The sequence below is a fragment of the Homarus americanus genome, unplaced genomic scaffold (genome assembly GCF_018991925.1).
Source record: "Homarus americanus isolate GMGI-L3 unplaced genomic scaffold, GMGI_Hamer_2.0 scaffold40108, whole genome shotgun sequence".
Taxonomy (NCBI): Eukaryota; Metazoa; Arthropoda; class Malacostraca; order Decapoda; family Nephropidae; genus Homarus; species Homarus americanus.
This window is the reverse complement of record NW_024729811.1, coordinates 528411-547500: the sequence shown is the minus strand read 5'-3', so window position 1 is coordinate 547500 and position 19090 is coordinate 528411. Positions and strand designations below refer to the sequence as shown.

General features: G+C 50.0%; 1 protein-coding gene across 8 annotated transcripts in view; it reads right to left on the bottom strand.

The window, feature by feature from the left end:
• LOC121866828 (plexin-B-like) overlaps window positions 1-19090 on the bottom strand; it is a 441813-nt gene that overhangs the window by 66389 nt on the left and 356334 nt on the right. For 6 of the 8 annotated variants that reach the window (XM_042366560.1, XM_042366559.1, XM_042366563.1 and 3 more), the window contains exons 6-8: window positions 10547-10682; window positions 2134-2526; window positions 946-1596 (exon numbers count right to left, since the gene is read on the bottom strand). In XM_042366560.1, coding sequence (XP_042222494.1) covers window positions 946-1596; window positions 2134-2526; window positions 10547-10682 — 1180 coding nt within the window. The remainder of the gene's footprint in view (window positions 1-945; window positions 1597-2133; window positions 2527-10546; window positions 10683-19090) is intronic. The other 2 variants (XM_042366561.1, XM_042366566.1) reach the window with 1 other exon arrangement.

Genomic DNA, 19090 nt, shown 5'->3' with positions numbered 1-19090 from the left:
AAGAATGCGTTACTGAGGGTGGCCAGTGTAGCGTGAAAGATAGAAGTAGAGACGTGTAGTTATGTAAAACCTTGTTCTATCTGCCTTGGGGGATGATAGTAACAAATAATAAAGCACATGAATATAACCACCCTAAAAATTATGATCAAGATGCGACATACAAAACATCCATCGTAAATACCTTCTTCACATAATTAAGTGACCTGATGAACCCCACGATGGTAGTGGAGTAATTATTACCGTAGATGAGCGGGACACTCCTGGCTCACTGACAGAGCTCACCGAGGCCAACTTACTAACATGTAAAGCCTAATTGCTGACTCCTTTTGGGGAGAGTTCCTTATTGGTGCAGTAGATCATGTGGGTTACGTCGTCTCCCTTAGAGTTTGTGAAGAGTCATTCAGAACTCGCCTGAGATAACAGTGATAATAAGAGCTCCTCTGAGGAACGGCCAGAGTACTGCGGGGGAGGAGAATGAAGGAGACGAGAAGTGGAATATGGGTAAAGAAAGAAAACAGAGCAGAGAAAGAGTGGATAATTGAAAATAATGGATACAGCTTTAAAGGAGAGATATAAACAGCAGAAACAGATGATGGGGAGAAGAGGGAGAAGATGCATGAGACCAGGAGGGTTGAGGTAAGTGCGGGATTATACAGTCGACGTCAGTAATCTTCTTCAGGGTGAGGCGCCAGGTCTGCCTCTCACCCGGGAGAACGGTTTCTTCCTGCTGTGGACTGTTGCCTCCAGGATGACAGTAAAGACGGTTCAGTAGTGGGGGTTAAGGTGTGTAGTATTTGGGCTATTTGGAGAAGTCTTGGGTGATGTCCGCCTTGATTAGCCACAGTTAACCTCAGCAGTAAAGGAAGCTACTGATGAGGTCAGTCAGGAACTGTGTTCTTGAGAAAGTTACAGGGAAAAACATTACTAAACGGACCACATACTCACCACATCTATCCTGGGCGTGGGACATTGGCTGAGACGAGCGTCGTTGGCTATGACGTCCAGCTGATCACGGCCGGTGGGTCGTGGCACGGCAGCCGATGACGATGCTGCAGCGACTCCGGTGGTAACCGGGCAGTGAGGTGCGTACCTACAGGCAGCACTGCACCAGGTACAGCGGTAGCGCGGGTGACGCGTGACACAGAGGGAACAGTCGTGGTGGCCGCGGTGCGCGCCCAACACGCCACACTTGTATAGTACCAGAGGACGTGCATCAACAACATGGTCTCGGTTCCACACGAGCGTCACCCGCGCCTCGTACTCTCCCTCAGCAGACTCGTAGCGGTAAACGGTGGGCTCACATACCACGCGCTGCGCGCGTCGGTTTTGCTGTTGATGGCTGACGGTAGTAGCGGTGGCGGCGAGGCTGGTACCATCTTCCTCTGCGGCGCCCATCACCCTGGCCCCTACCAGCATGGTGGCGCCCTCGATGCTCACCACACACTGGAAGCCCAGCTGACCCACACGCGGCCGCGGCAGGTTCTCCACTAGCAGCTGCAGTTCTGAACGAGCCCCGTCCGCTGCCAGTAACTGTGACTGGTCCGTCCAGAACCTCGGGCAGAACCCGGATCCATGCGACGCTAGTTGGGCTGGGTTCTGAAACAAACAAACATACAATATAACTTACCTAATGCCCGTAATAAAGTTCCTTAACAGGTTCACTATAACGTCATCAGATGACAACATGCACTAGTTAGTCGAAAAAATCTTAAATGTGTAACACAAACCTTTATTAACGGTATCTAACACGCAGCGTCACACACACACACACACACACACATACTGGCCCAAGACCCAAAGCTAAGCCTCTATCTCAGAAAAGCAGCTTAGTATAAAGTTATTCTACATAAATCGTTAACTTGTGAAGATTTCAAGAAAATGAATCTTACGCTGGGTGCAACAGCAAGCAAAGAGTGTGTTGAAATTTGATTGGTGATGCCCAGTTATCAAATCACACACGCATATTTTTAAGCATCTATGTAAATAAATCATTCTACAGCATTGTCTCTGGAGCGTATAGTAAGAGAAGTGAGTCAGAGGTGGCGGCGGTAAGTGGAGGCCTGAGTCTGAGAAGAGTTTAGTAATGAAGAGTGGCGAGACGCCGAGGCCATGCACATCACCCGGCCCACACACCTCTCTCAGCAGCTGCAGGATGCTTACGTTTTCCCCGGACACGACGTTGACGCTGCAGGAGGTGGTGTTGTGCGTGCAGGTGTTCTCGTACACGCACCAGTTGCACGCCCAGTTGCTCCGCACGCAGCTGCCGCAGGTGTTGTGACGGCCGCAGTCGTAGAAGGCAAAGTTGCGGGAGACAAAGTCCTTGTTGGTCTCGCTGGAGCGGACGGCCAGCGGCACCAGGACGTGGTCGTGGTGGATGGGGATGGCTGGGCGGTATGGGCGTGCGGGCGTGATGCAGGTGAGCCCTGAAGCAGTCACCAGGGCGTCTGCAGGGGGCGCAGACCCCCACACACACTGGTACTTGGCCCCCGCAGGTAACTCTGGCAACGTCCGGATCGTCAGCTGAACCTGTCAGGAGAGAAAATAAAAATAAGTTAATCTAAACATAATTTGTATTCACATAGTCTGGCAATCACGATCCTCAACATAAGAATATCAAATCACACAATCAACACCAGCCAATGTTAGTTTTTGGTCTATAAAGGAGTAAACACTTCCTAAACAGTCCCATTAATCTGCCGAGACTTCACACAGCCTGAGAGGCAGCAGGTAGCTTGTACTCGTTAACTTCTCAAAACAAGACGTAAATCAAAGTCCCATATGTTTGTTTACAGAGCGTGAGGTTAGCCGGCAGCGTGGCTGGCTTGTGCGCCACACGCCTCACTCACCTCCCGTATACTGGCTGTAAAGATGCCTCGCCCACCATTCCCGCGGGACTACATCAATTCTTTAGACTACCGACTCGCCCAATTTCATACTCCCCCCGTCCCTAAGGGCCACTCCACGAGAAAAAATAGGCCCGGTCTCTCGAAGCCGATTTAGCGGGATGCATACACAAGCCGCATATCCAGCACAAATTTATCACGGGTGCAGACAGGCAGCTGCTGGGGGGAGGATGCCGGTGGGATTTATGGCGAAGGAGACCCTTAGGCTTACCACACCCAGGTGAGGAGGCTAATCATGACCCAACACAACACAATAACACTCTCACACACACTATGCCTATCAATGATCTGGCCTCGCTGCCTGCCTCCTCGCCTCCGTCTACCGCTCCGTCAGTGGTAAATATTACAATGAAATTCGAATTACAGTTACACGTCTCTTGGGACCTTTAGCTTTAACCTAAACCTATTGGACACTCCATGGACTTGTTCTCAATACAGTGACGAACCTTTACAAATATGTATATCCTCCCCTTTATTTGTCAATCCTTGCATCTCCCCCAGTGTAATATCCTTCTTTTATCCAAGTTACAATACAAACACAGCTCGGTTATATGATACAGTCTTACAGTGCCACAGTGCCATATGCATGACCCCTTTTAACATTCAAAGCAAAGATAAAATTTTTTTATTTTCCAGCGATTAAATCTGGAAGTTAAGACACTCGACCTACAAGCACTAGGGAGACTCCTACCCTCTCATAATTCTCTCCTTCGTTCAACCTCCATCTTACCTCCTCACCCCCCACGAGATATCCACCACAGCTGCGGCGTCCCCTACAGGCCCTGTTAAAGAGATTGGACGCGTCCTGGGCAAATGAAGTGTTAAAATGCTGGAAGCTGATGAATGAGTGAGCAGCGGGGGAGCAGAGCCACGCGCGCACGCACACCCAATGACTCCCACCTACTTGTTGCCTGCGTCTGATCGTTAGTGGCGGGGAGGGGGGAAGAGACAGGAAATACAGTGGTGGTGAGGGGTATTGATGTCTAGGGGTTGGGGGGGGGTGAGAAGGATTCATATCAGGTTGTAGTACTGAGACAGGAAACACAAGTTCAAGACTGAAGGTCGGTAGGTACTGAGAGGGAGATGAGGGTTATCAAACAATATTCATCACTACAAGCTCCTTCACATTACCTATCAAACTAGAGATGTGTTTCTAAGCCCCCCACACAGCCCTCCTAGCCACAAAACCTACATTAAACCCGACAAAAATATATAAAAAAACAAGAAAAAAATATTAAAAACAAGAAAAAAATACTAAAAAAAGACAAAAATCAAACAAATACCTTGAAAATCTGAGCAGGTAATCTTAGGACACATACTGTACACATAAGGCACACAATACATATTAACATATCTAGAACACACGAGACAATACATGAAACACAAGGACCACAACACTAAACACAGAGACACAACACACGAGGTCCAGCCAGCAACATGTGGTACTGAATATCATTAAGTCAGTCACTACTCAGGAGAAATAATTGCCATCAACCATTACTGCGACGCTTCCTATATGGTCGACGCTCCTCAAGTTAAAATGAGCAACACTTCAAAAAAAAACCCAAAAAAAACACTAAAAACTCGACTCCTGAAACAGCCTGAAGTAATAGCAGCTCATTTCCATTAATATACCGGAAAGCAAAGGAAAAAAAACTGATTAAAGTAAGAAAAAAAACACATTGCCATCCCCTTTCCTCTCCTCTATTCTTTCCCTCGCTCGTGAAATATTCAGAGACGATAAATTCCAAATTTCTCCACTTTCTCGATTAGATTGATTAGCCGAGGCTCAAGAGGAACATAACCCTCTCCCGGCAAACATTCCAGTCTGGCCTTTACGCCGGGGTGTCCAAAGAGTGCTCGTGGCGGTGGCAAAAAAAGGCGGCGTTCGGGTTGTAGGAGTGTGAAAGGGCGGTAACATATGCAGGAAAACAGTTTGGCTGGAGTGATTCAGGGGCGTCTTTCAATACGATTTCAGCGACGACCTATTTAAGTCCGCCTCGTCGCCTACACTAACGCTAACTAATTCACCCACGGGACGACGACGACCTCCCCCTCCGTCGCCACCCACCAAACCACCCACCCACCCACCCACCAACTCCACTTCAGTCTTATCCATTTGCTTTCCATCTTTGTAACTATTCCATGTTCCTCAATTTCCCTGCCATTACCCGCCATTCTCCTTGTCACTGATTCTTCTCTTTATCCACACAGTCATCACTTTTCTCCTCTGCCTCTCATTCTCTGTGCTTGTTATTCTTTCCCCGGCTTTCAATTGTCCTTCCATTACTCTTTGTACTTCTTCGTCCATTCCACATCTTTCGTTCCTCACTCCTACTTCCCCTCCGTCACCCTTACCTCTCACCCTCCATCCCTACCCCTCATCCCCACCTCTCACCCCTCCTCCTCACCAATATCTACACCCCCAACCTCTCAAATGCCTCGTTCCTCTAATACCAGTTTACCAGTCCTCACTCCCAGCACCGCTCTACCTTCACCAGTACCCATCATCAATACCTATCACTATACCTTTCATAAAACAAATAAATACTAATTGCAGATCATCCACTCAGTACAGTTGTTTTTGTGTGATATGTCCAGGGAACAGTGTGAGTGAGGAAGGAATTGGCTGTGTTGTTATGAAAGCAGCTAGACTCGTACAAACACAGACAGACAGACAGACAGACAGGCACAACACAACCCTGGAGCCACCATCCATCTAGGCCTCCGACCCCGCCCCCCGCCCCCACTATACCTCAGCCCCCCTCCATCTATCTTCATCTCCCCCATCACTAAAATACATTACCATGACGAAGGTAAATATAAAATAAATGCCAGTATGCAAATGTGTTGAGGGAGGAGACTGATGGGGGTGTTCCGTCTAACCCTTCCTCTCTCTCTCTCTCTCTCTCTCTCTCTCTCTCTCTCTCTTTCTAGGGAGCTTCTCGATCAAGTCACCACAACAGTACGTTTTACCATACTCATATTACATTAGACTACTGTACCCTCAGGTGTTAGGAGCCAGTGTAGTGAGTTACAACAATACAGACGGCAACATTCACACTAGCAAGAGGCTGTAAGTGAGAGTCCAGTGAGAGCGTCCTGAACCAACCTGCCGAGTCCAGGATATTGTCTGCTGACGTGAAAATGGGAAAAAGTACTGCTGCCTTCAATACTACTGCTTCTGCTGGTTCTACTGGTAAGGCAGAGTAGTGTAAGTACTGTTATATCTATTGGTTCTGAGGTTCATGTCCTGGTGGTTCTTGTAAGCGGTTGTCACTGTTGCTTCTGTTTTTAATGCTGTTCATACGGCTGATGTTGTGTACTGTTGAAAAGTGTTGTATATGTTACTGTTAGTGACGAGCTGTATTACCACACACACACACACACACACACACACACACACACACACACACACACACACACACACACACACACACACACACACACACACACACACACACACACACACACACACACACACACACACACACACACACACACACACACACACACACACACACACACACACACACACACACACACACACACACACACACACACACACACACACACACACCCCATAAAGCATCTGTGCCCTTCCTTCCCCGACCCGCAGCTTTCTTGGGCCATTTACTTACACCGAGGGCTAATATTTAATAATCTTTTAACGAGTGCTCTTCCCTACGTCCACCCTCCCCCTCCTCAACCATCCCTCAGTCTCCCCCTCCTCCCTCAACCACCACCTCCTCCACGTTCACCCCTCACACGTCCCTCCTCCCCCTCATTCACCTTTTAGCCTCCCTCTCCCCAAGTAAACCCATCATCCTCCTCCTCCTTCCCCCACAACACACCCTCAGCCTCCAACACCACACTTAGATCCGTCCACAAGAAGACCCCCCCTCCCGCGCTCCCTAATTGCTGTCTTCTCCCATTCACTCCCTTATCCAAACAATTTTCTCTCCTCCCCTTTCCTCCTCTTTTTTTTATCTTAACTCACCTCATTCCGTCTTGTCCCATTGCTATAAGTGTTGTGTATGGCCCCTCGTCTACCCCAGCACCACGGCTCCCCCCGCCAACTGTGTCTCGGGGCTCCTTCATCACCTCCCCCTGTGTCTTTTACTGAAGCTCCTCCGCTCTTACACCAGGTACGGGGGGAAAAGGTGTTGACTGGACTGAAAGAGGGAGGGAGGAAAGACGGCGAGGGGGATGAGAGGAGGGAAGGAAGAACAGGAAGTAGGGGGGAGGAGGGAGGGAAGAAGAACAGGAAAGGGAAGGTAGGAGGAGGGAGAAAAAAGAACAGGAGGGGAGAGGGAAGATGGGAGAGGGAAGAAGAAAAACAGGAGGTGAGGTGGGGGGGGGGGAACAGGAAGGGGAGGTGGGAGGAGGGAGGGCAGCTATAATATTGGTGCAGCAGCGTCAGGAGGGAACAATAAGACGTGTCTGCGGGACAGATCGTCGTCGACCCACAATATGACCTCGCTGGTGACCGCTCGTAAAATGCACAATAACTCCCTCACACGCTCGCTCACATTCCTCACAGTTTTTACCACCAATAAGACCCAGGAGATGAATGTGGCCACAAGTATATCCTATAGAGGGTGTCCGTAAGTGGTGCCTCTGGTGCTGGGCGCGTGTTGGTGGTCACGGTGAAGGTGCTCCTGCTGATGGTGGTAGTACTGTTACTGGTAGGTGTGGCGGTGGTGGTGTTGCTGTAATTCTTGTGAGGGTCCTGGTTGGTGGTAGTAGTTATGATGGTGGTAGCCGTCGAGAACTTTGGTAGTGGCGAAGGTACACAACTTTTTTTTGTACTCCTGAAGATACTTATTGCATAAAAAAAGGGAATTCCAGTAAAATTATTCCAGCAGTGTAGAGGAAAGGGAATGGCCTAAACTCTCCAGGTGTCCCTCCGTCACAGCTGGTCGCCACGATGCGGACGAGGGGCTACTGCCGTCTAGTATGGGAAAGGAACAGGTGCTAAGAACAAGGACGCCATCACCTCTATGGAATGACGTAGCACCAACAACAAGCAGGATTTAGTGGCCCTATAAGAGAAGACTACGAACACTATAACAATAGACAGGACAGAGAAACACACAGGATAATAAATGATGGATAAGAGAGACCAGCAGCAAGGTGGCGGACATTCAGCAGACAAGACAGGAGATAAAGTGGGACACACAGCAGACGGCGCAGCAGCAGTTGAGGCAACAGGCAGAGGTCTCCGCTACACCACAATCTTGTCCCGGAGAATCCAGGAAGTCGACACCTTGATAAACCAAATTACCTTTCGGGGACTTCATGGTGTTGGAGGTGCTGTCAGTTGCCTTCCTCCACAGATCAAGTACAGTACTACTCACCATCACGCCCACCCACTCATATACTCACCATCACGCCCACCCACCCACCTATTCCTCACCCACTCGCCCCCTATACTCGCCAACCAGCTCGGCTGTCAGTAGGCGTCTGGCCACAAGATTAACTGGAGTCTCTCGAGCCTTCAAACTCTGGCACGTTCTTTCTTGGCTTGACTTCTTGCTAGTCCTGCTGTGCTCATGCATAGTGAGCACATACGAGTACGGGCGCATGGGGGGAGAGTTGTACACAAGTGGAGTTCGTACTTACAACTAAGGGCACGTACAGTCTCGTTCAAGATTCTTCGAACACTGCTGGAGACAGCTGGCAACACAAGGCCGTTTGTTTACTAAAGTACGTAGCAAAAATTATGAATAAATGTAAGTGATCGGGGATTAGTTACTTAGTTTCCCGTTGCTTAATTTAATGGTTGGGCTTTGTTGTTTCGCATTAAATTATACTACGTACTATACTAAACAAACGGCCTTGAGTTGCCAGCTGTCTCCAGCAGTGTTCGAAGAATCTTGAACGAGACTCTACATACGGGTACGTCTCGCAGGTCAAAAAAAGTGAGTTCTCTCGGGGTACATTTAAAAAAGTGCGTGTATACGAAGGGTACTTACACATAAGGGAGTGTATGCACAGGAGGGAGTCGTGTATACTATGGCCATGCACATACAAGTGGCACATGTTAAACAAGCGTAACTGAGCTGATAATACACCACCCTGCCCGACGCTCAGTTCTCGCGACAAATATAACTGAGGAAGTTGCAATTTTCATACTATCCTTCTCTGAGCCATCATCCGCCGCTGACCAGATAATACCGAGGCTTAACAGAGTTAGTCCTCCCTCCCGCCTCCAGTACCTGCACCACTCCACACCCAGGATTAGTCTTCACTGTTGCCCCACGGCCGTCAGCACTGGCTGTCTTAACATAAACTCAATATTAGAGTGGGTACTGTGTGTGTGTGCTCAGGGACATCGCTGCCCCTCTACCACCACTCCACTGTCACTCACGCGCCAGCCACGTCACATCAATCATGCCTGGTTAAGGCGCCGTGTCAGACACAACCACGAATAAACACATTATCAAACCCCATTCAGGCACTTCAAAGATGGATGAGCGGGCGTGTCCCTAGTCGGGATGTCCTTCAGGAAACACAGCCAGAGGAACACACAGTCCATCACGTTAACATTAGGTGGTAACACCACGCTACCTCCTACACCATAACCAGCCGGCCACCACCATCCCTGGCACTCCCGCCACCACCCAACTTGCAACACTACCACTGTCAGGATATGCAACACTGTCTTCACTCTATTAGTTGTTGTCAAACAGAAGGAGTTCTGTACCACCCAATGTGGCCCACGCCCACCATCTTAGCTGACACAACCAACACCACAAACTGGGGGCGGGACGGAGGGGGGGAATACCACCATCAACACTAAAACCCTAGAGGGGGATCATCAGCAACACAGTCCCACGGGGTAAAGGGGGGAGGAAGGCGGGGGAGGAAGGTGGGGTGGGCGGGGCGGAGCGGGACCAGGGACCAACAATAACATAGCCCTAAGGGTTAATGGGGGAGGTAGGTAGGGCGGGGCCGAGGACCACCAGTAACACAGACCCAGGGGGTAATGGGGGAGGAAGGCGGGGTGGGGTGGGGCGGGACGGGGCCAGGGACCAACAATAACACAGCCCCAAGGGGGAAGACTGTGGGGCGGGGCGGGACCGGGGACGACCAATAAAACAGCCCCAGGGAGTATTGGAGGAGGAAGGCGGGGCGGGGCCGGGGACGAACAATAACACAGCCCCAGGGGGTAATGAGGGAAGAAGGCGGGGCGGGGCAGGGACCACCAACAAGCGCGGCATGACGCAGGAATGCGGTGGTTAATGCGCGAGTCATGTACGGAAGGCGGTGTTGGACGTCGCTCTGGTAATTTATTTCCTGGTGGCGGTATTTCTCGTGACCTCCTGGAACGTGGCGACACTGGACCTCCACCTCACCACAGCCTCCAGCCGACCCCCGTCACTCTCAGGTAATCTGTCAGGCTACCTTACCAACATAACCACACGAAGGGAACGGTGACCGATCAAATGGTCCCAGTTCTAATAGCTTCCCGTCCTAATGGGCCCTCGTACTGATAGGTTCCTGCACTAATGGGTCACAATCCTAATAGGTTGGGTTCAGGTGGGTCTTATTAGGAGGAGGATCAATTTTTGCGATATATGTTAATGAGCGTCCTTAAGTGAGCAACACAGGATACTACTAAGAGAAGAGCGACTCACCGTGGCCGTCATCATGTCTATGGGCAGTCTGTCAGGCAGGATCATCTCGAAGTCGATACACTGCTGTCCGGAGCCGAAGCTGAGCCAGCGAGGGGAGGAAAAGGTCGCCTTCTGGCACGCCGACTGTACCGTGCACCTGAGGGAGACAACAACAGGTGTTAGTTAGAGTGTGGGTGTGGACAACACTATCATTAATATATTATTATTATTATTATTATTATTATTAGAACACCTTAGTGTACTGGTCTGCTAAACTACCTCAGGTTGAACATCATCACTACACCTCTACACGAGCTTGACTTTAGGATCATCAAACACTGTACAGTTATGGAGAACGTGAAATCAACTAAGGAAAACAGTAATTATAAATAAATAAATAAATAAATATATATATATATATATATATATATATATATATATATATATATATATATATATATATATATATATATATATATATATATATATATATATATTCCTTAATAATACACTCGTTTATATTTGTGTAAAGTAACAGTAAAGTTGACATTTTGTGTTATATGGGTGGGGGTAAAATCTTCCTATATACAATAATATACGGAGATATACAAACGAGAGAGAGAGAGAGAGAGAGAGAGAGAGAGAGAGACCCTCCCAGCAGCCGTCGGGATGGGGGGGGGGGGGCAATATGTGGCGGTACAGTAATGACCCTCATAAGGACTAATGCCCCGATTCGCCCTAATGACCTGATCTGCCCTAATTAAAGCTTAAGCCTCAATTCTTGCCCTACCCTCCTCCCTCCCTCCACCTCTTGGCCTGGCAGCTAACAGATGGTGAGACATATTGGCCATCTTCCTCACCACCACTACTGATAGGGGAACTTCCGCCTTACCCTGAGACATGGCTGGCCCGCCCGCCCGCCCGCCCGCCCACATACACATTTTATCCTCACCGCCTCTTTCTACAGGAGAAAAGGCGTGTTCTTAACTACCACCATCACTACAACAACAATCCCAGACTGCAATAAACTAGTGGGGGCAGGTGGGGGGTAGGGAGGAGAGGGAGTAGGGGTCGAGAGGAGGGGGGGGAGAGGGGATAGTGGGGAGGGTTAGTGGCATCGCAATCCAGAGTGAATCTCTCTCATCCACTATCTACCTCCTTTCCTTCTTCGTTCCTACTTTCCTCCCCATCGTCCTCTTCCATTTGCCTCACTCTTCTTTCTCCTCCTCCCTTCTCTACACAGACACACAAGAAGGACAAATCACACCTACACCCTTAAGTATACAGATGCTAAGGTCGTTTGGGGCTGGAAAAGGGGCCTACACTCAGCCCCCTTCGCCCCCTCCACATAGAGACAATTATCACCTGCTTCACTCCGCCAACGATGTGATGAGAGAAAGAGAATAGGGGTAAATGAGGAAAAACAGAGAGAGAGAGAGAGAGAGAGAGAGAGAGAGAGAGAGAGAGAGAGAGAGAGACCCAACCCATACAGGAAATTATCAGACGGGTTCCTCTTGCTGAAAATATTTCCACCTGAATCTGCATCTATTTATCAACGTCCCTGTTTTGTCAGTCCTTACAACGTGTATTTTTTTCCCTTTCACTCTCTCTCTCTCTCTTTTTCGTTGCCCCTACCTCCTTCCCTCCCTCCCTCTCTCACTCCGTTACCATCTCTCCCCCTCTCCTCTTTCTCGTTTCCCTACCTCCCTTCCTCTCCCTCACCCTCCCTCCCTCTTTCTCGTTTCCCTACCTCCCTCACTCTCCTCCCTCCCTCCCTCTCACTCTCCCTCCCTCCCTCCCTCTCTCTCCCACTCTCTTCCCCTTCCTTTCTCTCCCTCACTTTCCCACTCCTTTCCCCTCCCCCCATATGTCTCTCAGTCCCTTCCTATCTTCCTTCAATACTTCACGTGTTCGGTAATTAAGTTCAGGTGTGTATGTGTTTGTGTATACGTGCGCGCTCCTGACAGGTGATGTGGCTGTATGTTGGTGTGACATGGTGTGGCTTATAGAGAGTTACAGCGTTTGGTTTTGCCAGACAGGTGGTGTGGTAGTACAGGACAGGTGGTACAGGACAGATGGCTGGAATAAAGAGACAGGTGGTAAGTTTAGCAGGACAGATGGTATAGTTGAGGATAACACAGTATTATGTATTCACTTTACAATACAACCTAATCAAACTCAACCACGGTCATATATTTTATAATTTCCACACACACACACACACACACACACACACACCTACCTTTACCACAACCAGAGTCACCTCCATCCCACGCCCGGCACACCTACACCATTACCGTCTTCACTACTGTCCACCCCGCACCATCACCGTCTCTTGTCACTGCCCCTCCCTCCCGTCCCATCCATCCAACACTCCCTCGTCGACTCCACTACCATCCATGTCCTTGCCACAGTCCCTACCATTAGCTACGCCCACACACCACCCCACACAGTTATGGAACCCATCATCTACGCCCACACACCACCCCGCACAGTTATGGAACCCATCATCTACGCCCACACCTTGTCTTACACCATCCTCACCAAAATCTATAACCTGTCCCGAGCCATCACCACCCACGCCCGCCCGACCCATCCCTGACGCCCATCTCCACCACGCCCCACACTGCCCTAAAAGACGGCGGTCCCTGAAGCCCATCTACGGCGTCTGGGCCGGGTTAGACCACGTGGTGCAGGACGCCCCCCCACCCCCCCACCCCGTGCCTCGTGGTGCCCCGGGGGTGTAGTCCCATCATTAGGGGCCATATGCAAGATTGCCCAAGCCCCGTCATATCCTGCCCTAGATTAAAGCCTACGGGAAGGAGGAGGGAAGGAGAGATGGGCAGGGAATGAGCAAGAGAAGAGAGAGAGAGAGAGAGAGAGAGAGAGAGAGAGAGAGAGAGAGAGAGAGAGAGAGAAGAGAGAGAGAGTAAGAAAGATGATGATGGTCGGTGTTTACGTCGACTGAGGGAATCAAGAGTCGAGTCGTTAAAGTGAGGTTTAATGGGAGACAAAGTGCGTGATTTAGGAGTAAGATTCGGAGAGGAAGGAGAGGAAACAGCAGCGTCTAGGGGGGTCGTGATGAGGCAGTTTAGGAGGGTCGTGATGAGGCAGTTTAGCGGGTCGTAATGAGGCTGGGTGTAGGTAGGGGGCCGTGATAAGGTAGGGTGAGCGTCTTGAGACAGGGTGAGAATATGTAGGCGTTCACTATCACTAGACCATCACTAAAGCTCACACTATGCCCTCCGCCACCACACTGCCCTCCACCACCACACCACACTGCCCTCCACCACCACACTGCCCTCCACCACCACACTGCCCTCCGCCACCACACTGCCCTCCACCATACCATATACCTCCAATAGCGGAACTTTCATCGAAATTAATACGCGGTCCCCCTCCCTCCCTAACCAACCAATGACATTAACCAACTCAAGTGAAATGTGAGAGTGGAGGAGTGTCCCAACCATAGGGTAGAGGCGACCCTCCCTCCCTTCCCCCCCTTACCCTCCCCAGATCCACCTTCCGCCACCTGAGTGGGTCGCGCCAAATGCCTTATGAGCACCCGATTATATTTGGGGGAATGCCAGCGTCAGCCTCGACAAATATGGCCGACCAGATACAAAATAGGTTGATGGCAGAGGGAGCAATATTATTACTTTTTTGTGGGAGAGGAATAGCGTGAAGGGTGGGTGGAGGAGCGAGGCGCTGTGAGGGCAATACAGGTCGTGTTGGTCCCCCAGCACTCACTGGTGACAGGCACCACCTCCAGCCCTCACCAATATGGACTGGTGAACACATAATGTCAGAAGTGAGAAGAGGCGCCATATTACCGCTGCAGAAGCTCACACCGGCCAAGCGTTGGGCAGCACGTGTGGGGGTGAGCGAGGGGCGTAACGACCACCACGAGGAGGCCAGCCGACGCTGCGCAACACACATGCCTATGGTGGCGTCCCCCGCGGAAGTGCTCGTCAACCCCCGTTTCTCCGCAGACCCCCATCCACCCCCCCCAAAGCACCCCGAGGGAAGCGACCCCGCCTCCCTTGGCTATGGTTCCAGAAATTGCCTTATGAGTTTCCGATTGCTGCTGGCGCAGGGCTCAACCCGGCAGCCGGATACTCCCTGATGACAAGTTGTGCACTGCTCCGCCCACCAGCTCGCCCATCTTAGACAGTGGACTCAAACTTATACCAGAACTGCAGTCCACAGTTAGTGAGGAAGGGAAGCGATTGTGAGAAAATAGGGAACACGGGGGATAAGAACGGACGGGACGGGAAGAAGGAAGGTAATAAAGGGAGGAGAGGAGAGGTTAGAGGAGCTGGAATAGAAAGAAAAAATAAAGACAATACATGAAGGAAGAGTAGCAGGAGAGCTATAGGCACGCACACACACACACACACACACACACACACACACACACACACACACACACACACACACACACACACACACACACACACACACACACACACACACACACACACACACACACACACACACACACACACACACACACACACACACACACACACACACACACACACACACACACACACACACACACACACACACACACACACACACACACACACACACACACACACACACACACACACACACACACACACACACACACACACACACACACACACACACACACACACACACACACACACACACACACACACACACACACACACACACACACACACACACACACACACACACACACACACACACACACACACACACACACACACACACACACACACACACACACACACACACACACACACACACACACACACACACACACACACACACACACACACACACACACACACACACACACACACACACACACACACACACCAGACGTGAACTCCCCCGCGAGGTATCTGGGTTATGGATCCGATACAAAACTTTGAACCAAATATTGAGGTGGACGAGGCCGGTCATCAGCAGTGGGGCGTCTGTATACTTTTTCCTAAGGACCCGAGAGGAAAATGCTGATAACACTGTGCGGGGTCTCACAGCTGCCGCGTTATCTCCTTCCTCTGCCTGGGAGTTCCGCAGGGTCTGACACTCACCCGGGTCCAATACTACCCGGGAGAGGGGAGGAAAGGGGAAGAGTGGGAGGGGAAGGGGAAGAGTGGGAGGGGAGGGGGGAGGAGAGGGGAGAGAGAAACCCATCCCATCACCCGATATAAACACCAGATAAAATAAGTGTTCCTCCTCACCGGTGCATGACACACAAGGGGGTAACACTCACACGACAAACCTTCCATAACAAAACTTATTCTTAGTATTAAATTAAATGTCAGGTAGGTGTTATTATTTAACCTTTCAGAAAAAAACAAAACCAAATTTATCCATATCCAAGTCCAGCCAATCCAGGAAAAGTTGGATTTGACTTAATACAACAACAAAAATCTTGAGTTCCGAGACTAGCACGACCTGTGACGTAAATACAATTGTGACATCAACACCTTGACCCCCGACTGACCCTCACAACACACACAGACACCTGCCACTCATCCTCACGCCCCTCATTGACCCAACACACTCCAGCTATCCTATACTTTATTTCCAGGTCACAAAGGTCTACCGTGAAGGTCATACTACAGGAGTTTCACCTTTACCCACCACCTGAACTTCTTGCCTCCCGCTTAAATAGAAACATGAAAAATAAACGAATAAATAAATAATAAATAAAGGGCGTGTCCATAACGCACGAATGTCCAGGCAAACGACGTCACGGCTGAAGATTTGTCAACCAGTCGGAGGCAGCCATTGATCCACCTCCCTTCCACCTACATTGATCCACCTCCCTTCCACCTACATTGATCCACCTCCCTTCCACCTACATTGATCCACCTCCCTTCCACCTACATTGATCCACCTCCCTTCCACCTACATTGATCCACCTCCCTTCCACCTACATTGATCCATCCACCTCCCTTCCACCTACATTGATCCACCTCCTTCCACCTACATTGATCCACCTCCCTTCCACCTACATTGTCCACCTCCCTTCCACCCACATTGATCCACCTCCCTTCCACCTTACATTGATCCACCTCCCTTCCACCTACATTGATCCACCTCCCTTCCACCTACATTGATCCACATCCCTTCCACCTACATCAAAGACTCGCATCGAAAAAAAAAATAACCCTTAAAATTAATGCATCTGTAACGTTTTCACCCCCCCTCCCCCCCGTGTACCTGAGGCCCTTTTATCTACGTGGATGACAAGGATGGAGTCATACGGTAAAATCCACAAGTTTCCACGAATTCGCCGAGAAAATCTGGTTTGTTTGGGGGGAGTAAACCACAAGCTGCTCCACTACACTGCTCCACAACACTGCTCCACAACACCACTCAACTGTTTCATTTAAGTTCACATCACCTTATTCAACACAACTGCCATTGCTGTCACCTCAACACGTATTCTCCACCACACAACTGAGGCGGTAATGACCCCTTCCCCCTCCCCCCCACCAAAAAAAGAAGCACCTAGACGTCTCCTCCCTCCCTCCTCCCTGACCTTCATCCTCCTTCACCCCCCCCCCTTCACCCCACCACCTTCCAACACCACAAGAAAACTGTCCACACTGACCAGGTAAACTTGGATCATTAGCTGGTGAGGAGGACAGAGTGGCAAAATTGAGAAGGATTACAGTATATAGGAAAAACCCACAAAGGAGTGTTGGAATAAAGAGGTTAGAATCCTAGACCGATGATGATTAAGGACTATCGAAGGATGGCAGTCGAGAAGGATAACCGGGAGAAGGATGGCCGAGTTTAGAAGGATAGAAAATGTTACGTGGTTGAATACCTGTTACAATAGACTGGTCCTATGGAAGGCATGAGGGCGAGAGAGGCTGGTGAAGGAGGAGGTGAAGGAGGAGACCACGAGAGCCATCAGGTACACCATTCAAGACATAGATAGAGGCGATGAATAGGTTGGTGAGTGTATTCCTGAAGGAGATACCAGCTGAAGGGTGACCTGTGGGCTGACGGTGTTAAGGATGAATGGAGACACGAGTGACACCTGACGACTTGTGTGAGGTGACTGACTAGATATTAAGAAAAGTTATCTTTTTTTTTTTTTACACTTCACGAAAAATTTAATTGCACATAATCTATAATATGTAATTGGGAACGAATTTAATAAGATATATAATAGGTAAAGAGCTAAGTATATTTCTATTAAGCTGGGAAAACTTTAATGCAAACCTCAACAAGACGCCGCTACTATATACAGGACAAATATACACTCACCCAAAACACCTACACTATAAAACCATACATAAAACACGACGAATTCACCGTATAAAAAAACTAAAACTCGGTCGAAATTAAACCCAGCCTAAATTTGGGACACAGGAGAGCAAGCAAAGCAAGTTCAGGAGGAGAACCAGGAGGCCTAGCCACCCCTCCGCCCCCTCCCATCCCCCCTTCAAGAGCTCCTGCTGGGGATAACGAAAGAGGAGGAGAGGTGATACATATTAACCCAAGGGAGGCGCCGCCTACACCACCACGGGTGCCAGCCAACGAGAGAGGAGCGGATATTGGTGCATCGCGGGCGTGAAAAATGTGTGGATGGGAGGGGAGGGGTGAGGAGGGTTTGGCTGGAGGAGGTGAGAGAGAAGACCAAACCCCCCGCCCCCTCCCCCCTCCTGCTCCTCCTGATCTTGTTTCTCCTCCCCCTCTTCTGCTACTCCTCCTCCACCTCCTCTTCTTCTCATACTGATGCTCCTCCTCTTCTCTTCCTCCCTGGCGCTGTAGAGGTTTATACTGAACAGTGTTTACCCTAAGAGCCATATCCCTGCCTCAGGCGTCACCCTTCACTCACTGTTTAGCCACATCCCTACCTGAGTCATCGCGTCACTCTCACCCGATATACTCCTTGACACCCTCACCCACTATTAATATTCCTTGACCTTATGCCGATATCGTCCTCCCCTCACCCGATATTAATAGTCAATCACTCGCGACCCGATATTATACGACTCGATCTGTTATACCTTTCACCTGATGTTATATACTAATACGGGAAATAAATCACTGTTCTACTATAATACCTGTAGTAATTTATTCTCATTTACTCGATAACACTGCTAAGTCCTCAATTAATTACTATGACAACCAACTCAGGTGTGTGTGTGTGTGTGTGTGTGTGCAGGTGTCAGGTGGTGGGCGGGGCCGATCTCAACAACAGCTAAGGGGTCACGACCCTGTACACCCAACACGTCACCAATGTTGTGTTGACTACACTAATGAGATCTCCGAGTCCGTCTCCCCCACCCCCGCACCCTACTCCCTCATCACCTCGCCCTACTCCCCCAACATCCCTCACCCTACCCTCAACACTCCAACCCTACTCCCTCAACACCTCCACCCCACCCTACCCCTCACACCTCCACCCTCACCCCACTCCCCCCACCCCACCCTCACTCTAACACCCTCACCCTACTCCCCCAACACCCTCACCCTACTCCCTCAACACCTCACCCTACTCCCCCAACACCCCACCCCTCACCCTACTCCCCCAACACA